The 27,467-nt window shown below is 36.6% G+C and overlaps 2 protein-coding genes across 4 annotated transcripts; one reads left to right on the top strand and one right to left on the bottom strand.

The window, feature by feature from the left end:
- The first annotated feature begins 744 nt into the window (after window positions 1–744).
- Window positions 745–13,158, top strand: LOC131945264 (heterogeneous nuclear ribonucleoprotein L). Of its 3 annotated transcripts, none has more exons than XM_059306351.1 (17): window positions 763–1,050; window positions 6,474–6,589; window positions 6,707–6,755; window positions 6,956–6,994; window positions 7,194–7,270; window positions 7,474–7,549; window positions 7,803–7,888; window positions 8,425–8,521; window positions 8,644–8,710; window positions 10,360–10,434; window positions 10,633–10,778; window positions 10,871–11,014; window positions 11,125–11,246; window positions 11,352–11,556; window positions 11,799–11,856; window positions 12,056–12,151; window positions 12,861–13,158. In XM_059306351.1, exons 1-17 carry the CDS (start codon window positions 994–996, stop codon window positions 12,917–12,919), a joined length of 1,569 nt encoding a protein of 522 aa, XP_059162334.1. In that variant the 5' UTR covers window positions 763–993; the 3' UTR covers window positions 12,920–13,158. The 3 variants fall into 3 exon arrangements, with proteins under 3 accessions (XP_059162336.1, XP_059162334.1, XP_059162335.1); XM_059306352.1 differs by having other exon boundaries at window positions 764–1,050; window positions 7,197–7,270; XM_059306353.1 differs by lacking the exon at window positions 10,360–10,434 and having other exon boundaries at window positions 745–1,050.
- LOC131945265 (uncharacterized) lies at window positions 13,143–27,333 on the bottom strand. Its single transcript, XM_059306354.1, has 4 exons — window positions 27,003–27,333; window positions 23,892–23,990; window positions 14,534–14,742; window positions 13,143–13,866 (listed from the first exon to the last, which is right to left on the bottom strand). The coding sequence occupies exons 1-4, from the start codon at window positions 27,129–27,131 to the stop codon at window positions 13,413–13,415; spliced, it is 891 nt and encodes a 296-aa protein (XP_059162337.1). The 5' UTR covers window positions 27,132–27,333; the 3' UTR covers window positions 13,143–13,412.
- Between the last annotated feature and the right edge of the window lie 134 nt (window positions 27,334–27,467).

Here is a 27,467-nt window from a genome sequence, read left to right as displayed (position 1 = left end):
CCCTCCCTAAATGGTGTCACCGGGTGCGGTCCGCACCCCCTCGCTACGCCTCTGAGTATTACCATCACAAAACAAGAAAAGCTATATAGATTATTCGCTAGGTCATCCATACATGACGTCCACCTCCACATCCAATACCAGCTCATCGTCACACAAAGCCGTACCTCTATTACGTGGACGTCATCTATCACCCTACCACCCCTTCCATCAAAATGCCCATTTTCAAAATGTGTTGGTAAATAACAATCACATTGTTCTCACCCCCTCCCCCAATGGTACAGATAAATGTGTTCAGATTGTTTCCGTACTTAGGCCTAGCCTAAGTTTTAAAAAGTGTTTCGCATCTAGATCTAGAGATCTAGATCTAGATGTATCAAACTCAAACTAGTAATGTATAGATCTAGATCTAGGTCCATTTAATTTCAATTCTCATGTTGTATTTTAAAATTTTAGAATATGTGGGTTACTTTTACAATATACATAATCGGCAATGCGTGTTAGGATGTATTTGGCGAAGCATACTATCGTAGTGTGCGGACTCTGTTTCATGTTTTCTTTTTTATTCAGGACAATCCGTTTTTTTTTTAAAATCATGGGATAGACCTAGAGGCAACCCTAGGCTACGTGGTTAGTTTCACCCAAGCCTACTGGCTGACTTGTGCATTATGGGAACAGCTAATGAGCTAATGCAAAACGAGGCTGGGCATTTTCATTGTGACAGATTGGGAAGGCCTACTTTAAATTTTAAAATGTATTAGCCTATCTTACTATGAAAATATATTTATATATAGATCTAGATCTAGTGTTAAATTAATTGTTTCCTATTTAAAAAAATTATTTTTATTTTATTTGTTTGTCTTTAATATGTGTATATAAAAAAAGTTGGTCTGCATTTTGCACCCGAATAGACTTTAGCGTGAATTACCATCAGACTAAAAATCTGGGTAAGTCTATTCTGTTTGAGGACGATCCAAAGTGACAAGGCGGACAAAAATGGCGAATAATTACGAGCATTCTAACAAAAGGCAGCGTACAGACGATGGATCGAGGGTAAATAAACGATTAATTTCTTATGTTTATATTAATTCCACATCTTTACATAATCACAAAAACCTGAATTTTTAAACTTTGAAGTGGACGAGGCTTCAATGATGGCTTCACTCACAGTTTACACTAGGGACATGGATAAAATTTGAATTTTAAAAAATTGAAAAATGTAATAGCACCATCTTATAGAGCTCATTTAGCCAGGAATAAAGATATTTTCATTTTAATTTTAGCTCAAACGGTTTCAAAGTTATGAATTTTTAACGTATTTAATTTTCGGGTTTTTTTATAATGGGGTTTTTCCAATTTCTGTGACCCTTATTTTTTGGATGTGAACAAAAACCTCTGTAACTTTTTAAATACCAGGTAATTTTTAATAAAAATTGACTAGGATCAAGCTTATCATATCAGTAAAAGGATAAGATACAAATAATTTCAGTGGATGTGAAAAATTGATAAAAGCAATGTTAACCAAGAGGGCCACCCCCCTAAAATTTTTGAGAAAATGTCTTATATAGGCAATACTAAATCTGCTGCCAAATTTTTATTATATGGAATATCTCAGTAAAAATTGGCTTAAATGATTCCAACAATGAACACATTCACAGAAAGTAAAAATATTTTACTTAGCTTATGTAGTTATGTTACAGTAATGGTCAAAATCAAAAAGTACTTTCTATTCTGCGCAATTACTTTCTTGCAAAAAAGAACTACAATGCCTAGCTTATTTTAGATAACTTTGCCTATATTCTTTAAAGATAGTATAAATGATGGTTATTATATACTTTAATATGCCCACTGATCAAAGTTGATAAAAGAAATATTTTATTTTAAAAAAGGGGGCATGAAACTATGGTACCCCCCTTAATTTTGTGACGAAGAATTCTCCAACAGACAACATACATCTGTTGCCAATTTTTAACCACTTGGAATATTTAGCTGAAAATTTGCTGAAATGTTATCAATATTGTATACATTCACAGAAAGTTCAGATATGTCATCTAGCTTATGTGGTTTTGTTACTTTTTGTCAAAGTTAAAAGGTCATTTTTGTCCAGCGCAGCTACTTTCTAACAAGAAAGAGGTACAAAGCTAAACTGATTTTAATTTCTTTGCTTATATCATTCAAAAACAGTAAAATTTGAAGTTGATTATGTACTTTAAATACACATTGATGTAAGTTAATTAAAAAATATTTCATTTCATAAAAGTGGGTTTGAAGCATGGGTACCCTTCTTATTTTGTAACAAAAATTTTGCTATAGGCAACCTTGGAATTTTAGCTGAAAATTGGCCTTTTTGTTGATACATTGTATACATTTCATCCATCGTGTTTATGCATCATCATAAACATGTGGTATTGAATTTTTAATGTAGGATACATAATAAACATCTGCCTGCAATTAAAAATACATGTCAAATTAAAATACATCTTTTACGTTTAAATGATGTAGATATTGTATTAGCTGACTGTGCATGGGGCAAATAAGTAAAGTTTGCTGTATCAGTGACCTTGGCATATGAAGGGATAGTGTGGTGAGCACTATGCCCATCTGCCTTAACTTTAACTGAAGTGAGTCAGGTACCCATCATAGCTGGGTGGACTCAGGGACGCTCTACAAACTTGAACCAGGCAGTCTGATACCCTGTGGAAATAGCTATTCTGGCAGTGAATTTTATCAGGCCTAACCATGCACAATCCTGAGGAAGTGGCTACTCCAGCAGTGAAGGCTGTGACTTCAATTCAGCTGAACTTCAAAACCTGTTTAGAATAGATTTACAATTACATTTACGTTTTTATCTTTACATCTTTTGTGACTATTTATTTTTAGTTATTTTATTACAGAAGATCTGTGTTAACACAGACAGATATAGATCTAGTTAAAAGTAGGTGTAGAATTTTGAAAAGATCTACTTATTTAAAATGTATTGCAAATCCAAAAAGCCTAAACTAGAACGATTTTCTTCTTTCATTGAATTTAATTAAAAATGATCTACAGGTACAATAAAATGATATCTCCTACTACCCACTGTCACCCATTATCACAAAAAGCCACAGACCCCCCCCCCCTATTAAAATGACCAGAGCCTAAAACCCCTTCAAAATTGCAGCTTTATTTTTAACTTTATTTTTAACATAGCTCATGGTTTCTTTCTCAAATAGTGACTATGGTCACTCTGGTCAATAAGTATATTAATCAATTTCTATTAGTCTATTGCAATTTACAAAAAAAAAAAAAAAATTTAAAACGCAAATTAGAGGCTATAACAAACTCATCACACATTGTGAAAAAATGACGAAGTGTGGTCCCGTCCCCCCCCCCCCCCCCCCCCCGACAGAAATGTGACATCATTTTTGGACACCAGCATTAAAAGCAAAGTTAGATTCTAGATCTATTATGATATAGTATTTTTGTTAAAAGTATTCTAGATTTAAGTTTATTGTTATTCATAATATATTTATAGTTCAATTTATACATGAAAAAGTTACAAATGGGCTCGATATTACAAAAAAGAGAAATTATCATAGTATCCAATATTAACAACGCAACTTCAAAGAAACTTATGTGGGAAACTTAACTCAAGTAAAATAATTCATATTAAATAAATATGTAATTATAACACGAAATATAACTGCAACATCAGGAAAGAATCAATGTTTTATCAATAGAAGTGAAAATCAGTCAATAAAAAGCAAAAGGGGATGATGGATGGCTCTGATTGTAAAATCAGCTCTAATATTTTTGCTTTCGCGTCATTGACAATATTTGGGAAATTCCGATTTTTACTAACTTCCGGTTTTGGTTTCATTATTTAAATCACTATTATTATAAGCATCCGGTTTGTTGAAATCAGAGATGCTTTCTTGGTCCCAAATAAAACCTTTTTGGGTCCGATTGTCGCTAAAATTTTTTGATATTCATATAGAAAAATGGTTGTTCTATTTGTGCCTTTAAACTTATTACTGTGCCATAAAATGCTATATCTGAAAAATTTGCTCAAACTTACCTTATTTTCAATGAAAAACTCCATAAAATAATAATCCATTGGAACAAAAAACAACTTGTAAGTAAAAACGATGTCCATTTCTAGTTGTAAATCTATTAAAACCATGACAATAATCATTTGGGTTGTAGGAAAAAATAAATTTTTCGAAACTGCCCATCGCAAAAAACGCCGTAGCGCAAAATCACGGTATCGGCGAACAGCTCTCCTCGCCCGCGGCAAATCGCGCGTCATATCCATGTCCCTAGTTTACACAGCTTGCGTAAACATCACATTTTCATTTTGCTTTCTCGGTGATAGCCGGCTTGGCGGCTATACAAATCAATAATTCCAAGCTAATCTCAAAAATCTGTCTAGATGTTGATTTGTAGCAGTTTCACTACACTTTAAAAACTTAAATTTAATCTATTGCATTGCAAAGTACACCAATTGTAACTTTTATTTTAAATTTTAAGAATGATGAGTTTTAAAAAACAATTTGGTAGGCAAGGGCTCTTGACACTTGTCTCTTATTTCATGACCACCAGTAAAGATGTTTTCACTCAGTAAAAATTGGGGGGGGGGGGGGGGGGGGGGGGGGTTATACAGATTTCTGATAATGGAATCTTCTTTAAAAAGTGGTGCTAGGTTACTGGTAGTAGTGGTAGTTAACTACGTACATAGATCTAGATCTAACTGGCATATGTCAATTGCTAGGCTTTTTGATGAGAATTACAGAATGATTTTTTTATTAAAAATGTATCAATAATAGCTAGAACACTAGTAAACTAAGCTAATTTAGCATATTTTAACTTTCTGTGTAAAGTCATTATTACTGAAAAAAATTCCAAAGTCAGGTCAGTCTGTGGCAACCTCCAATGAACTTGACAGAAGGAAAAAAAAACTTGACCCGTAACCTTCATTAAAACAGAATTTGCTTTTATCTTTTTTTTTATTTTTAGTAAACATGTGCTTAATCTTACCCAATAAGTGATAAAAATTTGAAAATTAATCCTAATTACTGCTGTAAAGTGAGATAAACAGCTTAATAAACACGTTTTCTTGAGGGGGTGTGGCACATCGCAATTATAACTTAATGTTTCTGTGTTTTATGACTATATTAGTATATTTGTACACAATCAGGATGCTATGCTTTTAAAATTGATAAATGGTAAGTATACCAAGTTACAAAACCTGCAATCTAACTAATAATCCATACTTTCAGTTATAAAAATGATCATCAATGAAGAAAGCGTAAACATTCTATTTTTAGGTGTGACATAAAAAAACAGTCATAAATCTAGCCAAATGATTGGATTCTTGCGCAGCACACATTTTCCTGCGCCTCGTTTTCACTAAGCAAGATTATAATAAAATGGCATTATTGGGGGGGTGATCGTTTTCCCACGCACGTATCTCATTAACACAATAAATTATTACCAGTTAATGGTAATGTGTGTAAAATTAATACTTTATAGTTTACATCTGACATAAGCTGGTTTGCATCTGGAAGCGATATGTAAGAGTTATTTGATATAAAAGACAAGAATTCATAGAGCTATTTTCACTAACGCGTCGCTTGCGAGACAAACGAAGAAATTAGGTCAAAAGTACATCTGGGAATTCTTAAATAACAGACTGAAATAGAAACGGATAGTTCCGATGTCTAAAATTAACGATGGCCTCGTAATTATTAGTTTTATCCCTCTACCGTTTAGTGAAAGCGAAACTGGTCGCCATTTTTATTAAGCGCTTGAGCCGTGAGATGCCACAAAAATGACAAACCCGGAAGCGTTGAACCGAACGGCCTACAATTGCTAACCCTGTCCCTAACTCCAACCCTGGTCCTACCGTTAGCTTAACCCTCATTTCTAAAATAAGTCAAGATTACAATACTACTAACTACCCAACACACCTATTTTATGAAAGAGTATTATCGGACATCAGTATCTAAAATCATGCAAAACTGGATCTAGAATCTAGATCTATTTAAGAAATCTAGTTTTTAGATATCCAAAGTTGATAGTTTTACTAAGATTGGCTCTGATTTTCAATGCCAAAATGTTCCACATTTCTTTTTTCAAAGTGATTACGTAAGAAGCTTCTTCCCCCCAGCAATAGCATGGAGGGCAGAAGATGCAAAACGCAATGCCCTTATAGCTATGGGCTCCAATTATCTTTTTTTAGCTGAGCTATGGAATCAATAAAAATATTTAGGGGCTATTGCCAATCAACTAGGAATAACCTTGGCCATAAATAAAAAGGATGATAATCTAGATAATAAAAGGGAAACAAAATAAGCAGCTAAATCTTTTACTATCATATTATTTTATTCACCAATGAATGCTTGACTCTAATGTCCAGAGCGATCATACCCATTATTGAGGCTTGAATGTTATTTGATTGTTCCTTGTGGAATAAAATTTTAAACCTTTACTCCTAGGATCCTGAAGATCGCTTTAAACCTTCCCCTTCACCATGTGTTCATGTCAGAGGTTTATCAGAACATGCTATTGAAGGAGATTTAGTTGAAGCAGTGCAACATTTTGGAACAGTCAGGTAAACTTTTTGATAACTTTTTTATTAGTGCAGAATTATTGTTTTTGTAAATTCCTCGATTTAATTAAACACTATACAGTATTTAAAATTTTAAATGGCTTTATTTCATATTTATAGAGATGTTATGATGATGCCAAGAAAAAGACAAGCCCTTATTGAATTTGAGGTAAATATATGACCTGTGTGAGAGTTAACTATTATGAACACTTGGCTAGAAATAATCAAAATATTCAGTGAAATCTGTTAACAATTTTTTATGACATACACAAATTAGTATTAAATAAAACGTTTGGTGGTGTAGGATTATCAGCTTGCTGCTCCACATGTATGCTTTTGAATAGCTTTGTTTTATCACATTTTTCTTAGGACATTAATGGTGCAAAGAATTGTGTGGAATATTGTCAGGTGAGGTTTATTTTTAGAGCTGATGTAATGTTATTTATTTTTGTTGAATTATCCCTAGAAATGCGTGTTCTGTTTTTTTTATTTTATGGAAAATCTTTACTGTTACTGAAAAGTATTAATTATTGTTATTCTTTTCCTTGGTGATTTTATTGAACAAATCTAATCATTTTTGCTTTGATCCTTTATCCTATTATGACAGCAGGGAAACTCTATTTATGTTGCCGGACAGCCAGCTTTCTTTAACTTCTCACTCAGTCAAAAGATTCAGAGACCAGGGTAAGTTTTAAATACACAACAGGTTGTCTTTAGAGGGAATTAAATTAATTATAATGTATTGTTTTCAAATTTCTTAAATTGTTCATATGAATCACTAGTTTTAAATTTGCTATTTGTTTAAACTTCTGTTTGGTAATGATGGTTTAGGTATTTACACAAGAAAATAAGTGGTAATATTTTAACAATTATTTTTTTTTATCTAGTGAAGGTGAAGATGCTCGACCTCCCAATCACATTTTGCTTTTTACAATTCTCAACCCACAGTATCCAATTACAGTTGTAAGTAAAACAAGTATATACTGTATTTTTTCTTAAATTCTGCTAACTACTTTTGAAATTCATTATCCTATCGACTTAATAGGCACATTTTAAATTCATAAATTATTCATTTATTATAATTAACACTTCATTTGCATGGAACTAATGAAAAACTGCTATTTTTATTCTCATCTATAAATTTCCAGTACCACAGCCTCCTTTGACTTAATCTGTAATAGTTCTTATAAACTAAAAATTTTTTTTATTTTTTTAGGATGTTATGCACACAATTAATGGTCCTTATGGTCAAGTACAAAGGATTGTTATATTCAAGAAAAATGGTGTTCAAGCAATGGTGGAATATCCTTTTTTAAATCAGATGGACTTTTTTAATTATGGTATTGTGGCGGACTGCTTTTTCTCGTATGTAACTTTTCAAAATTATGCTCTTTTTCCTGGAATTTTTTTTAATTGATATTTTCCTTTTAATTTCTAATATCTCTGTGACTCAGTTTCTGGCGCATTTCTTCTTCTTGAATGTATTCAGCCAGCAGATTTATTATTTAGGAGATTATTTACATATCTTTTGTTATGTAGAACTTACCAAACTATATTTCAACACAAGTTTCACTTAATCCTTTAGAGCCAATGTAAATAGCTTTGTTTTACTTTCTATAGTCATCAAGGCTTTTCTTGGTCTGTTCAATTTTTTCCCTGTAGTTTCCATTGCCTGCTTTATATTTTCTTGCATTCTTCTCACTTTATGTCTAATCCCGCCTTAAAAGTTATGACGGTCATGTCAACATTTGGTAAAAATCTAGGTTAAACTTCTTTATGGTCTATTATATTGAATTGCCTTGATTGCATTGGTAAAGAAAAACCTTAACAGCTTCCAAGTTTGACAATGTTGAATCAGCAAAGAGAGCAAAACAATCTCTAAATGGGGCAGATATTTATTCAGGATGCTGTACCTTGAAAATTGAATATGCCAAGGTAACAATTTCAATATTATTATATAAATACTAATAGTAGGCCTACTTTTTAGAAACTAGTGTTTTTAGGGACACAAATTTTTATTGCTTTATTTCTAAACAGTTACCTTTTTTTTCTGTTAGCCTACACGTTTGAATGTAGTTCGAAATGATTCAGAAAGCTGGGATTACACAAATCCAGCATTAGGGGGTAAGTATATTTTAAAGTTCCCTTGAAAGTTGTTCACAATTTTATTTTATCAAGCACATTCTTTTTTTCAAATAACAAATGGACAACAACATGCAATTTCATGAAAGAGCATATATCACCAACACGAATTTGGAAATGCATTAAAAACTTATTCCTGAAACAAAATGCAACTGTGCACACAATAAATCAGGAGAAAAACCAAGATGCAATTCAACATGGGTTCTAAGCAGTTTTCAAAACAACATGAAGACACAAACAGCCTTTTCAACATATGCAACTGGATAGCACGTCCAGCATATCATCATTTACAAACTGGAAAACCTATCAACATATCATAACCTCGTCCACTATTAAATGAAAAAATAATGCAGTCCTTCCTTCGTGTCCAAATCAAGACCATCAGTACAGTGCAATCTATCAAAACAGAGACACTTACTCTTAAAATTACAATTCAAGATTTTTTTCATGATGGAAAGATAAATATGGATTATTTTCACTTAAACCGGAAGTTTCCATTCCTTCAAATAATCATAAATATTAATGTTCAGAAAACATGTTACATATACCACATTATGGGGCAAAGAAGTTTTCACAAATTTTCTTTTCTGCTTTCTCTATAATGAATCGTAATGTAAGTTCATGGCACCACCGGGAAAAAATTGTTTCCAAATTCTTCTTCCTGACAAAGAAATGTTATTGCTTTGTTCACATCTGTACTACATAATACAAGCCAGAATACTTGCCTGAACATTTACCCCAAGACATCTAAACTTGGACACTACACTCATGCAATGCAGCCAGATGCTCCAAAAGAAATACATTTTTTAAAAAGCATTCACTCTCCGAGCATATTTCGCTGATGCATTTTTTGTCCGTCTCACAGAGCAAGCAAGGGCATGATGGGAGAGTGATGTTGCTCCGTATCTGTGCTTAACATCTCTGCTCAGCTCTGTTATCAGTTGAAGGGGTCGACGGGTAATGTTCAACTACAGCAATTGAATTGTGAATAGCTTGAATCCCTCTTCCCCTTCCAGAATATGTAGTATTTGTTTTTATTACTAGATTGAAGAACATGTAAAAGGATATAATGAAGTGGATGTGTTTGGTAATGTTTTGATTTTATTACAATAATATATAAAAATATGCTCTAAACCTGTATCCATTTTCACCCTCTTGATTTTTAACTTCCAATTGTAATTTTTTGTTTGATTTTTTTGAAAGTAGTGAACTTTTCATGTGTATTAAAAGTTTGCTCCTGGTGGCGTAATTGTATACACATTTTATTTCAGGGAACTGGTTACTTTACCTCTTCAATTTATTTGAGAACTGCTTTTTAACATTTATATATAATTAATTGTAACATTTTATGTATGATTATTTGAAGATGTATTTCAGGTTCTGATTCTTGAGTGATGTTTAAAAGAAACTTGTGTCAGTTTAAGTTATTTGGGTTGTTTTTTTTTACATTCAATACATGCTCCACTTTCATATTCAAAGAAAGATTTCACAATCCAGGACACCATTAGAACATATGCATTTCATAAATGTAAATCGTTAAATGGCTTGCACAATAGCAAGCCTGTTAAAGTGCCTATTTATTTTTGTTAAAGTCGTGGGAAGGAAAAAAGCATTTAACTCGTCTCTTCCAGGCAAGGAGCCACCAGGTGGTCGTGGACAGCCCCTGTTGCAAGAACCTAGGTTTGGCTCTGCACCAGCCCCCTACAGTATGTCTGTTTTTGTTCTTTTAAAAAAGTATATTAGGTAACCACTATTATACATTTTAAAAGTATATGTTAAGGTGTTCAATTGTTTGTGCATACTTTTTTCAATATGTAAAGTGGATTATGTTATGAAACTGTCAACAAAAAGAGAAACCATTCCATATAATTATCTTTTATGCTATTTACATTTTCTTCTCACAGACGGGCCAGCTGGCAGTGGATTTGGTGGTGGACCAGGTGGTCCTCCAGGATTTGGTGGACCTGGGTATTATGATGATGGATTTGATGGTTATGGACGTCCTGGTCCTTATGGAGGTCCTGGTGAACGCTTCGGACCTAAAGGCGCTGTATGTATTATTTAATTATTAAGAGTTTGTGTCACCTATTTGCTTGGCCTTTCTTGATAGCAATTGTTTTTCTTTTTTGTATTTATTTTTAGCCTGATCGTTATGGTCGTGGTGGGTCCTTTGAAGGAGGTGCTGGGTCACAAGGTGCTGTCTGTATGGTTTATGGCCTAAATATGGACAAGATGAATTGTGACAGACTCTTTAATCTTTTCTGTCTTTATGGAAATGTTGTCAGGGTAAGAATTACTACTCTTTATTTTGTACTGGTGGTACACTTTGGTAATTATCTTTGCATGTTTGGATTTGGAATTTATTTCACGATGTAATTTTTATTTTTTATCACCAGATCAAGTTTTTAAAGAGCAAAGAAGGGTCTGCTATGATCCAACTTGGAGATCCAATTTCTGTTGAAAGAGCTATTGCTAATCTCAACAATGCTTTCTTTTTTGGAAATAAACTTCAGCTAAGGTAAATACTCATCTGCTTTGCTTTCCTATAAAGTAAAAATGTTTATAACATGATGTATTAGAATACTCATTATCTATTTTTAACAATGTTTAAATTAAATTGAAGCATGTCCAAGCAAGCTTTTCTTCAAGAAGTACCCAACCCACATGAACTTCCAGATGGCACTACATCTTATAAAGATTATATGGGCAACAGAAACAACAGGTTTACAAATCCAGAAGCAGCTCAAAAAAATCGCATTCAAAGCCCATCTAAAGTACTTCATTTCTTTAATGCACCTCCAAACATTAGAGAGGAAGAAGTTTTTGAGGTATACTGATTTTTTAGTTTTTCTCTATACTTAATTGTATAATATGATGCTTGAAAGATTGAATTGTATGTCATTGTAATTGTATGTATTCTCTAATTACAATTTACTGATTTTGTTCTCCTAATGAAGAAGCAATAATTAGGGACGAACATTTTTAATACCTAAACATTCCCTCTAACATTGCAGAGTTCATTGATTGTTATACAAAAATAGGCTATTAAGTTTTTTTTTTTTTTTTTTAGTTATTTGACACAGCAATAGGAAAGCGCCCCCTGAAGATGAAACAGTTTCCATCAAAGAGTATGTACAATTAAAAAATTTTCTTTAACGTGCAAAATGATTATATGCAAAAGTTTATTAATGCACATTGCAAATGTTTAGGTCATTAGTATTGATGGCATTGTTTATTATTACTACTAGTTATATATTTTTTTTATCAAAGAAATACATCAGATAGTGCAATGTAAATACATTTTTACTGTATTTTTAATATTTCCAGCTGAACGTAGTTGTACTGGCCTTGTTGAGTTTGAAAGCAAAGCTGATGGAATTGAAGCACTCGTCATGGTAAATCACACACCAATAAACAGTGCAGGTAAATACAATTTTTCCTGTTTTTTTTTTTACAGCATTTATTTAATTTGATTCCTTGTACTTCTGTCTGTTGAGGTGAAACATTTAAAAAATTTCTCCCATGTCAACTGAAATTATTAGTTTAAACATGACACATAGGTCAAGATCCAATGCAATGTCATATAGTCTTTGATTTGTTAGGTTTTTAATAAATTTATAAGAAATCAATTAATTATTGCTATGTAAAGTGAAAATAGTGGGCTCAAGATTTTGTAGTTTTGCAATGTTCTTAACAATAGTAAAATATATATGTGAACGTTTATTCTAAGCACTTTAAAGAAATATAACTGATTTTTAAAAAATATAATGCGCATAAATAAAAATGGGTTTATCATATCATTTTAGTAAGCTGCAAGTATGTATTAATTCTACCCATCTTTATTAGTATTTAAGTACCTGTGTTGTGTATTATATATAGATATGAAAATAAAAATTTCTTGGTACTAATAGGCCTATTTATTTTGCAAGGTGCCAATAGTTTCCAACCCAACCTCTTCAGTGCATAATCTTAATTATTCAGACTTACTTTTGTAAATATTAATGCATTATTATAGTATTGTTGCTGGAAGTATTCTTTTTCTTGCATTCATTTATTAACCTTTTTCTTCTTCTTATCAGTTTCAGAAAGTTCATAAACCATGAAATTATTTCATGTACAAATTTGCTTTCAGGTGGAAAAACTCCATTCATTTTCAAGTTGTGCTTCTCTGCAATGCCCCTGTCAACATAATTTCTTGCCGAGAATCTCTTTTTATTTCAGAGTGTATTTTTTAAGTGTTTTATGTTTAACTTGTATAGTTAAATCATGTCCATTTGGTGATGTCACTCCATTTGCCCCATCTAGTTTTATTTTTGTTTGTCACACTCATACTGACAAATATTTTTAATGAAATGACTTTCTTTGTAATTTATGTTGTAATAGGTGTTGAATAAATCAACAAGAAAATAAATAAAATATTAAGAATATTGTTTTATTGTTTACTTGCATAATTGTGAATGTTAGAAGTATGATCAATATTAAGTTACTACAGTTACAAGCTATGTTTTGCATATTGATTACATTTTAATTTTAATTAAAGCTAATTAAAATCTACAAGAAGCTTGACTTTATTTCATTATCCCCACTGAGCTAAACATAGTGAATGACTTCTTGTTTCAACTTTATCTTACAAGTTAACATTGGCTTATCAAAGGGGATACAGAATCAATCTATGTCTTTGTTATTATCCTTGGTAGTATCCACACTTAATTTGTTTATCTATCCTGTTCAGTTCATACCCTCTGCTAGGCTCCATTTCTTTCCAGTGAAAGATAATAGGCAAATAAGTGTCTCGTAATTCTTCTTCAGGCTCTTTCTTCCACTTCTTAGCTGGTATTTTTCTGGTCCTTTTGATAGGTGTCCAGTTGAGGTGACCAATGATGTTAGTATTGATCTCATTGACGGTGCTTATAGGCATGATGTTAGCCGGACAGCTGAGGATCCTGCGAGGTGTCTTGCTGGACCAGTCAGGCTTGTAGCTCTCGTAGGAAAGTTCTCTGTGTGCCGCCTCATAGAGCCGCTCCTGCATCGAGCGCCCAATGGTCACTTTCTTGTCCTCCTCAGACTGTTTGTTTTCTTTCATTGATTTCTCCTCCGCTCGTAGTTTTTCATCCCACCAGTCTTGCATAGACCAGCCACTGGAAAGTCAATTATTAACATTGTTAGATTGTAAATTAGTAAATGCTATGCAAAAAGTGGGGAATAAACGGAGTATGCCTGTTTATAAAAGTTAGAAAGCTAAAGCTGCTGTTAGTTTTTTGCTAGAATCGGCAGTACTATCCAGTGATATAGACATACGTTGCAGGCAGGAAAGTGAACAAGATATTATACTGCATTGTCATATCTGCAGTTTAAAAAATTCAAACGAATTCTATGTGGTCAGCTTGTTATAGGGTCTACTGTTGTCAGAATGGCAACTTGAAAAAAATCAACTATCTGAAGAAATGCTTTGGCTATACTGCTGTCAGGGGGGGGGGGGGGGAGGTGTGGAACCAACGGTGGAAAAACGCTTGGCTTATTGTTAATCGCCGATTAAATAGTTATTTGGTCAGGCGCCCAGTGTTTCTTTCAGACTTTTCTTCATATTTTCTGTATAAATTCTATCTGGAAGAAACTCTGCAGGCGCCTCTATTCTCCACGAATGAAAATGTAGCCGACATAGACAACCTCCAAAGATCAACCTGGAACTCCACTTTTTTGTGCAGCCCTATATTTTTGTCATGAATGTAATATCTCCCCTCCATCTAACTACATTTCTGCATCAATGTCGCGGTAACCTGTCGACAACAAAAACAGAAGACCAACCTGTAGTAAAGGTTCTTTTTCCGGAAGTAGGCCAGCCTCGAGTTGACTATCCTCTCCGCCATCTCCGCGTGCTGCTTGTAGGTCATGTGGGGGTGAGACTTGCCGGACCTGTTCTCCAGGGTGATGTAGGGGTACCGGGGCTTGAACGGGTTGAACCCCCTCAAGTGTTTCCTGATCCGTAGCTGGTCCCTGATGTGTTTACACAGCAGCTGTGAACAGTGGTTTGGTACTGTAAATACTGTAATGTCAACTAAGCCAGTGAGTACAACTACAGCTTATACCTGCATGTGACATCGTTTATGGCAAGGTGCGTACAACTACAGCTTATACCGCCATGTGACATTATGGGAAGTGAGTACAACTACACCTTATACCTGCATGTGTCATTATGACAAGGTGAGTACAACTACAGCTTATACCTGCATGTGAGCACAACTACACCTTATACCTGCATGTAAGTGAGTACAACTACACCTTATACCTGCATGTGTCATTATGACAAGGTGAGTACAACTACAGCTTATACCTGCATGTGTCATTATGGCAAGAGCTACGACATTCGCTGCTCAACCCACCCAGGGTCCCTGTACATTTTCTCTAACGAATAATCAACCTTTTCAGTAATAAACGTGTCGTAGTTTTAATAAAGGCCAATTGAACAGTAACCATTTCTGTTATGGGACTCCAGCTACTTATGTTAAGGGTTCTAAAATAACCACTCGCGCTCTAACTTAATAAACCCCAACCTTTTCCTCCACATGATTTTCGCCTAACTGGGTAATTAAATAAACGTGTATGATGGATCTTAGAAATGCTATGCTGCAAAAAATTGATTATTAGACTATTCTAAACCTCGTGATTTATTATCGTTTAACCAAATTTGATAGATCTGATTAAATATTTTACCTAAGTATTTGCTGATTGTCTGTCCTGTTAGTGTTAGCTAATTACCTTCATAGTAAAATGTAAATTAATCAATAATTTTTAGACATTCGGGACTTTGTAAACAACTTGAATTTTCTGTAAGGATCTTCTTATGGTATGTGTCTTCAGTGTGTGTTGAGAGTAGTGGTTTCATTTTTTTAAGTATCATGGCTAAAGCAGATAAATGGAATGTTGTGAAAACATTGATGTCCTTGTAATGATGAGTAGATGTCATGACTGCTTGTTCTGCCAGATTCCGGTAACTAGTAGTCCCATGTCATGTATTTCCATGGATACGATAAACTTGACCGCAAGAGCCGGTCGTCTCGCTCCCGGAAGTTGATGAGGGTCAGGTGACTTTCCGTGTTTCCGGATGGTCGGTCTTGGAGCTCGAACTTGTACAACCGTGGCGTGTGGTTGAACGGCAGGCTATCCCACATGGGCTGGCGGTGGGAACACAGGCGTTCTATGGCGACCCGCAGGTTCTGGGGAGGAAAGGAAAAAGATGGCTAAAAACCGCGTCATATACAACATTAGTGTGAATTAGACATCCATAGGTTTAAAGTATGTCAATTCTAAGCTAGGAAATCTTACCTGTTCGTCTAGATTGGTAAAGCGTCCAGGCTTGTTAAAAAACATTTTTGTTTACATATTTACAGCTCCTTATATTTATACTCCATAGAAAGAAAAATTGTGAGAGAAATTAATTAAGAATTTTTACTATCTATAATCCACCGTAGTTGAAAATATCTAAGCATGCATTCGATAACTATAAGCCTATTCGTTGATTGAAATAAAGGGAAACAGTGATTCTTAAAGCTACTTCAATTCCACCCATCCAGGTACATTTGAACTTGTGAGCTACTCATTACTTTTGTTTACAGTTAGACATAACACATGAGCTGTTCTTTGGTGCATATTGTGTATCATTTAAAAAGAAAATTGAGTAATTATTTTAAAAATAATTGAGTGTCTCAAAAGCCACAATACAGCAGGTCATCGTTTAGTAAAATTAATTGACTTTTACTTAACTAGCCTAACTTTAAGTTGATAAATTAAAAATGTTGACGTAAAACTTTGTGATTACCATATCTTTTATTTCATTTAAAACTACCAATGAAGAAACATGTTTTCAATGAATGGTTTCTGTGTTTTCTATAAGATTAACAAAACATAGAGACAAGTGTAGAACATGGAGGAATAGCTTTAGTCCATCGATGGTTTCACAAGGACGAAACCTTGAACACAATGCACAACTTCACTATAGTTGCACGCAAGATTTCACCAGCTAAGACAGAGCCACATTTCGGCAAAGTTTAGCATAACAGTGCCGACTGCAGTTGATGGCTACGTGGCAAGCTCTTCATCCATGGTTTGTGATGGACAACAATGTGTTGGTCCACAACTTGCGATGAGTGTTGGTTCTTGTTAAAGGTTTTCTTTTCAAATCAGAGATGGGGATATGGCGATACTGTTTTAAGTAGCTTAATTACAATGACAAAAAACATTCAATCCTGCATAAGTTAGGAAACCCTTGCTGGAGACATGGCGTTATATTTCTATAAAATCAATTATGATGGCAAGCAAACATTCAATCATTCATATGTTAGGAAATTCTTGCTGAAGACGGTCATCATTATTTCGACAATCAGTTGGCAAATTGGCAAATAATAATCACAATCTGTTCCCCGCATGCATCAATTAAACTAAGTTTGATCACACAACATGGATGATCTTGCTTTTCATTCAGACTCGACCTCGTGTTCAAAGAATGTCCTAAAGATCAATCAACATTCCTTTTTTTTTAAAATCGTTTTCCCCCAAAACAACAGCTACAGCGACATGTAATACTGCTGTTGATTGGCCAGCTACGGCGACATGTAATACTGCTGTTGATTGGCCAAGCGAGCCGCTTGAATGCGGCTGACGTTCTGTGTGTAGTCCAAGAACGTGATGTGCCGCTTCTGGCGCCACCAGGGCACGACCTGCGACTCTGCAGCAGGCGGCCCAATGAATTTGAAGCCAGCTGGGCGTGGACCAGGACGTTCGATGCTGGTCACTGGCACTCGCGCGTTCGTTAAGCTCTGGATTATCTTGGCCAAATCCTGCAGACAGAAGACACATCTTTAGCAGACTCCTTTATTAAAGCAACGGTTAAACTAAATGACGATAAAAAACGTGAGGTTTTTTTTTCCTCCCCGAACAGCTCTATGATGAAAATTCAAACTTCAGAATGATGATCTGTTAAAGTGTACACTCGCTCAAGATTTTAAATCCGGCGTTGGTCAGATAAACTATTCACATTGTTGTAACGTGCGTAGACAGAAATAACAACACAGTTTAAAATCTATGGTAATATACATTTAATTAAGTAGGCCTATACCAATTGAAAATAAAATATACATTCTTCAACTGTATGAAAATCGATGGCTAAAATTAACTTGTTTGATGGTTTAGAGTTTAGCGAAAACGCGGCCGGACATGGCCCGCTGGGTAAGCCGTGAAGTAGATCCCCCTCGGGCCGACGGTTTTCATAGCTATATGCCGGGCGTGGCCGCGCCAGGGGTCGCTTATGGACGGGTGTTCCCACCGGTCATACCCGTACAACAACGAGATTTCGTCCCGGTCCATCATCATGTAGGGGTCGACGTACGGCATAGCGGCAGCGTCGGAGGTCAGTCTAAACGACGCGCCTTCTAGTGCCCTCAAGTGCCCGTTTAGTGCCTGGCAGGAGAAAATAAAAATCCAACGGTGACCATCTTCACACAGACACAAACTTTAAAGACGGAATCCAACATAAGGTTTCAATCTTTATTCAATCTTTAGACATGAACAATTTCAAACGTCTCCACTTTAAGGTCCAAAACAGTTTTACGTATTGTATCCTATTGTAAATGGTGCTTTCTGGTGGTTAAATATTCATTTTTAGATGACGGATGGAAAATCATCTTATTATATGGTAGATGGTAAGAAAATCATCTTTCATGGTGAATGGTCAAAAATAATATTTTGCGGTAAATGGTAAGAAAATCATCTTTTTTTGACGAACAGTTAGGAAAATCATCTTTTGAGGTGAATGGTTAGGAAAATCATCTTTTGAGGTGAATGGTTAGGAAAATCATCTTTTGGAGTAGTAGCGAACAAAACTGTAGCGCTTTAAACTCAACATGGCAATCAACAGACGGATATCCTGAAAGAGAACGGGAGAAGTAGAGAGAACGGGAGAAGTAGAGAGAACGGGAGAAGTAGAGAAAACAACAACACAGAGCTAAACTTTAAAGAAGGAAGATTGGCTGCGTGTTTTTAAATCAGGAATGTTATTTCTAAATGTCAGCTTATAGGTATCCTTCTAAACACCTTGCATCTTCTATTCACTAAAGTGATCATTCAGCAGATCTTTGACGAAATGATTAGCAAGACACTAACTTTTTATCGAGACAAGTCACTGACTTAGGATTAGATAGCTAACATTACATACGGCCAAAGCGCAGCTGAATGTTATTGTGGGTACAAGTTTCCATATTGGTCAGAGCTTTATTCGTCGCTTGGATAAGTGAACAGGTTTCTTTCAGACATTTTTCTTTCGGTGGAGGGGGGGGGGGGGCGCTTAATATTTCCGTGTGGGCGGAAACTGGTTCAAGTTTATATTTTCTATATATATATATTGTACGAGCTCCGACCCCTTTCATGCACCCCCCTCCCCCCACACACACACCAAAGAAACACATGAAAGAAACTCATATTGTAGAAGCTAGTGCTGTTAATTTACTCCGGTTCTAGCAACAGAAAACAACATAACCTATGACTAACTTTTTGGATTTTAAATAAAAGAGTTGGATTTTTGTTTTTCGAGGAAGGGGTGTTTTATGATTCAAAGCAGAATTTTTTTCTTCTAACATTTACTTATCAAATAAAGTGTCCACACTCTGATAGAAAATCGAGCTAAAATAAGTTGTTTCCCCTTTTTGACTAATTATTTTAGTTGCATGGAACATGTTCATGACCTAACATACATTCATAAAGGCATGATGGGCGCCAAAACCTAGACCGATCATATTTCGAAACCTAGACCGATCAAATTTTGAAACCTAGACTGGGCAAATTTTGAAACTTAGATCGATCGAATTTTGAAACATAGACTGATCAAATTTTGAAACCTAGACTGGGCAAATTTTGAAACTTAGATCGATCAAATTTCTAAACCTAGGCCGATCAAATTTCTAAACCTAGACCGGTCAAATTTTAAAACCTATACCGATCAAATTTCTAAACCTAGACCGATCAAATTTTGATACCTTTATCGATCAAATTTCGAAACCTAGATCGATCAAATTTCGAAATCTAAAAGCCATTTGGATCAAGTTCACTCATCAACAAAAGGAAACAATACAGCCACACTGGTACGTTTAATCCAATTGTGAATGTGCCACACATGTAGTCCAGTAACATTTAGTTCAATGACTCGCTGTCTCTCGCATACGATACACCAGTTTTCTCTAAATCAACCATCAGTTTCATAGCGTGAGTCACTGCAATCAAAGATGGATAAAAACGGCTTGTTTCAATCATCCAATCAGTAACACAATCCACCACAATCAGAGAAGAATGAAGCGGCTTCTATCAATCTTCCAATCAGTAACACAATCCACCACAATCAGAGAAGAATGAAGCGGCTTGTATCAATCATCCAATCAGTAACACAATCCACCACAATCAGAGATGAATGAAGCGGCTTGTATCAACCAACCAATCAGCAACACAATCCACAATCAAAGATGGGTGCAACGGCTTATATCATCTAACCAATCAGCAACACAATCCACAATCAAAGATGGACACGAAGCTTGAGCGAGCCACCACCACCTTCACGCGGACCGGAGAAGCCGGACCCGGCATTACGCCGGCCGGTGCAGGTCGTAGAAGTGTCTCCCCAGCAGCTTGTAGGCGTGCTGGCTGTTGTTAAACCACCGGACCCTGAAGTCCCCGCACGTGACCGGTGACGTCTTGGGCGTGTACCCGTAGTAGAACTCCGGCACCCAGTACCTCCAGTTGTAGTCGATGTCGTTGCCGGTGGCGGCCTCCACTTGGAACTTCTGGGGGCCGGGGTAAAACCGCGGCCCGGGGAGGGGCGGCAGCCACGACGCTTTCGAGCCTTTCCCGATGAGATCCCGAATATATCCAGCCAGATCCTGGTGGAGAGAAATAAGAGCAGCGGTCATTCAGCGCGTTACTTAGCCCAAATTTACCGCGATACAAGTCTAAGTTTGCTTGAAAGTTGTCAGTCCTTGGTTCTACTGTAAGTACGTTTGCTAGTAGCTTACAATCCTTTTTCTTGTCGTACATATCTAATCCAGCAGATTACAATCCTTATTCCCAAAGCATGTATGCTAGTAACGTACAATCCTAAATCCCAAAGTAAATATGTTCGTAGTTTACAATCTCTAATCCTAAAATACGCATGTTAGTTACAGTTTAAACTAATCTGACAAAGAGTTTCTTATGATAAATCTACGTTCTACTTCAAATGGAGAGGCCATCACGCCTGCATAATTAAATTACAGAAAACGAAATGAAATTCTAACTTGTCTATTCTATTTGAAGTAAAAACCCAACTGCTGCTCTTAGTTCACGTGCCAGAAGTTGTGGAAATTATTCTTTGAAAATATAACATTCTATCGTTAATGAAATACTAGAACGTTAACAAATATGAAATATATTTTAAAATAAAATCAATGAAGTGTTACATTCAGTTTAATACATTGGTTATTTAAAAAAATATATTTATACACAGTGATGGAAAAATCTTTTTTTTAAATATTTGTTTCATGATGTTAAACTTGTTTTTTTTATGTTTGATTCAAGATGTGAACATAGTTTTTTCTGATGTTTGATTCAAGATGTTAAAATTGTTTTTCTGATGTTTGATTCAAGATGTAAAAATAGTTTTTCTGATGTTTGATTCAAGATGTAAAAATAGTTTTTGGACTTCCCGAAAACACGTCACACAATGTCGCGAGTCAAATAGTGGAGTGGCGCCGGTAAATGTCGTAGATACGACGACCCACGGGCCATGCAGCGTACTGAGTGCTGGCGTTGGCCACAAATTCCGGGTGGGTCATCCACATGGGCTGGGACAAGGCCGGCCTGGGGTACCACAGGTAGTAGTCGTACTCGGGGTTCAAACCGTCGATGGGGCTGAACTCGTAAAAATTCTCATCTTTGAATGGCGCCTCCAGTTCTGGGGGCTTATACTTGAGTCGTCTGCCGGTACATAACAAGTTCCGGATCCTGCCGGCTACATCCTGTCGACGACATAACAGCGGAAGTTGATGGTTTGTGATAAGTTTGGCAGAACACTGGATAGGTTGATCTTTTATGTGTGTACATGATACGGCCGTTTCGTAATGCAATACTTGACAACGGTTGATTACATTTCTTAATTAAAAACTTAGTTTTTAATTTTAAAAATAAATATTAAAGTATTCGGGCAGATTTGTTTAGTTTAAATTTTTATGCCCCACGTATTACTATAGTCTTGTTATACAATTTGCTTAGTAAATATATTAAAACGTTTTTTTAATATAACCAAGAATGCTTCACACGAGTCGTAAATTTAACAATACATCAACCGTCGACTAATTTTGAAAACAAAAATATGAATGAACATTATTCTGCATGAAGGATTGATCACGCCAAGAAAAAAAAAACCCAGCTGGATGAATTAATATAGAAAACACCGGCTCATAGTGGGGTCGTCATGACGGTTGAGTCTCCTGAAGCTTCCGCTGGGCGGACCCAGGCAGTAGGGCACGAGGTCCTGGTGGAAGAGATGCAGGCGGCTCGTGTCCACGTACGGCGAGAAGGGGGCGCGTCGGTGGGAGGCCAGTTCTCGTGTCTGGAGACAGATGCTCTGGAATAAAGGTCGCGGATCGTAGCTGGTTCTTCTGTGGGGAGTCGGTTGATTGGTTGGTGTCTTATAGATGGTTGCTGGTGTGTTAGTGTGGGGTGTAGGTATGTTGGTGTGTCTAACAAATTGTTGCTGGTGTGTTAGTGTGGGGTGTAGGTAGGTTGGTGTGTGTGTCTTACAAATGGTTGCTGGTGTGTTAGTGTGGGGTGTAGGTATGTTGGTGTGTCTAACAAATTGTTGCTGGTGTGTTAGTGTGGGGTAGGTCGGTATGTGTGTCTTACAAATGGTTATTGGTGTGTTAGTGTAGGATTTAGGTTGGTGTGTGTCTAACAAATAGTTGCTGGTGTGTTAGTGTAGGATTTAGCAATTTAGGTTTGTGTGTGTGTGTCTAACATATGGTTGCTGGTGTGTTAGTGTGGGGTGTAGGTTTGTGTGTGTGTCTTACAAATTTTTGCTGGTGTTAGTGTGGGGTGTCGGATTGTATGTGTGTCTAACAAATAGTTGTCTGAATGTTAGTGGGGAGCGTAGTTTGGTTTGTTTATCAAAATTGCTTTGGTTTTTTTTAATGGGAGCTCGGTACATTTTACTAACAAGCATAGCTCTTGGTAAAAAATTTAATTTTCCTTTGCTCTGAATACAGAAATACAATTCAAATGTGCTTCTTTTTTGTATCACTGCACATCATTGCATTAGTTTTCCTTCTGTTCCAAATGAAATCACACAATTTAAGAGTGTTCATATGACCAAAAGTACGGCCTGATTGTGAAACCCATTTCATTACCCAGCTTCTGTCAAACCAACACCGTTCACATTTTCGAATTAAAAACTACAGCGAAAAACGAAAATATTCATTGAGATGACATTTACATTTCCAGCATAAACTTGTTTTTATTTACGTTCACATATAAAATCGTGCATGACATTCGATGTATGGGGGCTTACAGGTTTTTATTTTACATTATATCATTTTAGATAATCGTATAAATATTTATAACACTTATATAACCAGGTAATGTAATTGCAATGGTGTTGTAGGTAAGGCGCCTACATATACATGTCTGTTATTGCAACAAAATTGCTGTGGTTAAGTGTTAACTAGCTATCATGATAAAATAATAGAATTAACTTTTTCAGAAGAAAAAATACAATTTCTATATAAATTTAATGGAATATAAAAGAAGGTCCCAGCGAAATTCTTTTTTAGCGAATCGATATTAGTATAGAGGTATATTTTAATTTTGAAGAATAAATGTTCTAAGTGGTATTTTTTTTTTGGGGGGGGGGCACTGAATAGCTCAAAATGTAATATTTCTATGGTACTGTTATGATCATCGAACATGCGCGATACAGCAGCGTATAAAGATGTTTATCTTCCGAGGTTAGGATTAGAGTTAAGGTGAAGGTTAGGTTAGCTTGTCGGCCATTATTGAGGAACCGTTAACATTTTAATAGACTCGAGCTGTTTTATATTCTTGACTATTTGAGCTCGCTGAGACCTTCCAGGAGAGAAACAAACAAGTTTCTTACCAAAATGTCACCGAAATGTGTGATGCCCATCTTCGGGAGTACGCATGCGTCAACTGTCAGCAGCTTCCTTCCATTGATGAAGTGGGACCGAAAATTTTCCTGGATATATAGAGGATGCTTAATACGTTGACATGTCATTCTAAGGTTTAAAAATGTAACATATATAACAGACATAAAAAAATGAGGCTATGATCAGTGGCGTAGGCAGGGGGGGGGGGCGGGGTTAGGGGGTCATAACCCCCCCCCCCCCCATAGACCCCTCGGTATATATATATAAAGTATGAGGGGGGGGGGGGGTTGCAAATCGGAAGTTTGAGGGGGGTGCAAATCGAAAGTTTGGGGGTGGGGGGTTGCAAATCGAAAATTTAAGGGGGGGGGGGGTGCAAATCAAAAGTCTGAGGGGGGGGTGGGGTGCAAATCGAAAGTTTGTCCACGGGTAAAAATTGGACCTCCCCCCCCCCCCCTTGAGACCATCCTGGCTACGCCACTGGACATGATATCATGTATACCATCAGTTTTTATTTTTAATTAGTACAATTAAGTAGAAGGAAGTGGCGCTGGGTGGGACACATTTCGAAAAGCCCACTCTAACGTGACACGCCAGGCGCTGGAGTGGAACCCCCAGGGAAAGCGGAAGAGAGGGTGCTCAAGAGAGACCTGGAGGCGGAGTCTTCTCGAAAAGTTGCAAAATTAACAGCCGGGGAACAGACGAAATGGATGAGTATGGTTGAGGCCCCGTGTTCCACAATGAATAAAGAGGATTGATTTAAGTAAGTCAAATTTTAATTATAAATGATCTAGCTAGGCACTATGTATTCTCACCAAAACAGCGATCGGGCAGTAAAAGTATACCAGTATTGTATCGATATTTTTTACCAGTATCGCTGCTATGGTCGGGATTAGGATTAGAATTGGTTTCAGTGTTTGAAATAGTGTCAGGGTCTGGGTCGCCTTATCATTCGTCCTGCATATTTGATCCGCCCTCAGAGAATTCGGGGAATGTAATTTAGAATAAACGATACTTTACCCCTACAATCTAACCGGAGCCTATCCATAAGCCGAGTTTGACTAAAGTGATGCGTGTTAAGAGGTACAGACAGCAATGTGGCGTAGAAAGGAACATTCCCTTGCAATCAACTTGCTAACTGTTTATGGATAGGGTGTGGGGGTTGGTGTAGTTGAGAGGGAGACATTTGATAGAGAGAGAGGAGAATGGACAGAGTGTAGGGTGGGGTTTGGGAAGGTGGAAAAGTTAGTGATTGAGGATGCAGTTCTGTCTAGGGAAGACCAAACTGTGATCAGTACATTGTAAAATAGCATAGACAATGCTGAACATAGGGTTCCTTCATAAACAATGTTGAGTTTTTAAAACGATTTTAACCCCTCCCCCCAACCCCCTTCCCCTCGTTACACACAATTCCGAGCACCCCTTTCTCCCAAAAAATAAAGAACCTTTACTTTATCTAGTACCTTATATTTAGCGTGGCCAATGCTATCGTTATAAATAACCTTTAACCATTACCTTACATTTAGCGTAGCCGATGCTGAACACAAGAAATAACCTTTTTTAACCCGTACCTTAGCCTTATATTTATGGGACGGAGTGATCTAGCGTTAGAGAGCTAGACTGCTAACCCGTAAGTCTTGAGTTCGAATCCGGGTTCAAGTGAGTAGACAGTCCCTGAGTCCACCCAACTCTGATGGGTACTTAACTCACGTTAAGGAGAGTAAAGGCGGCTGGGCATAGTGCTGATCTCTTTATATGCCGAGGTCACAGAAACAAGTGACAAGTAACTCTACTTCACTTGCCCCATAGACCGTCAGGTTTGAAAGGGAAACTTTTAGCCTTATATTTAGCGTAGCCTATGCTGAACTCAACAAATAACCTTTAACCAGTACCTTATATTTAGCGTAGCCGATGCTGAACTCAACAAATAACCTTTAACCATTACCTTATATTTAGCGTAGCCTATGTTGTCCCAATAAATAGCCTTTAACCAGTAGGGCCACCTTATATTAAGCGTAGCCGATATTAAACACAATAAATAACCTTTAACCAGTACCTTGTATTTAGCGTAGCCTCAGAGGCGTAGCGACCCTTCCCGGCGCCCGGGGACAAACTTTTCGATTTGCACCCCCCTCAAGATTTCGATTTGCACACCCCCCCCCCTCAAACTTTCGATTGGCACCCCACTTCGAGATTTCGATTTGCACCCCCCCCCCCAAACTTTCGATTTGCACCCCCCCCCCCTCGAGATTTTGATCTGCACCCCCCCCCCCTCAAACTTTCGATTTTCACCCCCCTCAACCTTTCAATTTATTTTTCCAACCCATTTTGGCGCCCCCTAAGGTCGGCGCCCGGGGACATATGTCCACCCCCTCGCTACGCTTCTGCGTAGCCGATGCTGAACTCAACAAAGAACCTTTAATCAGTACCTTATATTTAGCGTAGCCGATGCTGAACTCAACAAATAACCTTTAACCAGTACCTTATATTTAGCGTAGCCGATGCTGAACTCAACAAATAACCTTTAACCAGAACCTTGTATTTAGCGTAGCCGATGCTGAACTCAACAAATAACTTTTAACCAGTACCTTACATTTAGCGTAGCCTATGCTGAACATATGAAATAATCTTTAACCATTACCTCATAACGTAGCCGATGCTGAACTCAACAAATAACCTTTAACCAGTACCTTGTATTTAGCGTAGCTGATGCTGAACTCGTAACCTTTAACCAGTACCTTATATTTAGCGTAGCTGATGCTGAACTCAACAAATAACCTTTAACCAGTACCTTATATTTAGCGTAGCTGATGCTGAACTCAACAAATAACCTTTAACCAGTACCTTATATTTAGCGTAGCTGATGCTGAACTCAACAAATAACCTTTAACCAGTACCTCATATTTAGCGTAGCCGATGCTGAACTCATAACCTTTAACCAGTACCTTATATTTAGCGTAGCTGATGCTGAACTTAACAAATAACCTTTAACCAGTACCTTGTATTTAGCGTAGCCGATGCTGAACTCAACAAATAACCTTTAACCAGTACCTTGTATTTAGCGTAGCCGATGCTGAACTAAACAAACAACCTTTAACCAGTACCTTGTATTTAGCGTAGCCGATGCTCTCAATCCAATCCGCCACCTCGTCGATGGTCCAGTAGAAACATGCCGGGATACCAAACGGGTCATCTCGCCTCTGGACTTCTCGACGGACGATGTTATCAGCCATTTTTACACAGTATTTTTTGTTCACTATCTACTAGAAGCTTTTCTCTAAAAATAACTATATTCCAGAACTTTCCGTGGCAGTGAGTGGCGAAATTGATTGGAGTAGGCAGGAGATATTCGGACTAGCAACAAGCGGCGAGTGTTGCCTTGTCGGGGGAGAATTCAAAACATTGGGAATGGTGCGAGCTATGACGCGAACTACCCGGAAATGATGACAGAGAGTGTTTAAAAACAAGCGCATTTGGTGTAGAGAGTGTATAGCTTAAAAATTGAATAAATGTTGGGGAAAATACATTGGAGATGATTGCAAACAGGGGTCTTTAGACATTTTTCCCCA

The sequence above is a fragment of the Physella acuta genome, unplaced genomic scaffold, assembly GCF_028476545.2.
Source record: "Physella acuta isolate Inbredline_101_S28 unplaced genomic scaffold, ASM2847654v3 ptg000533l, whole genome shotgun sequence".
Taxonomy (NCBI): Eukaryota; Metazoa; Mollusca; class Gastropoda; family Physidae; genus Physella; species Physella acuta.
Note: the sequence above shows the minus strand (reverse complement) of the source record. Positions and strands in the feature narration are given on the sequence as shown.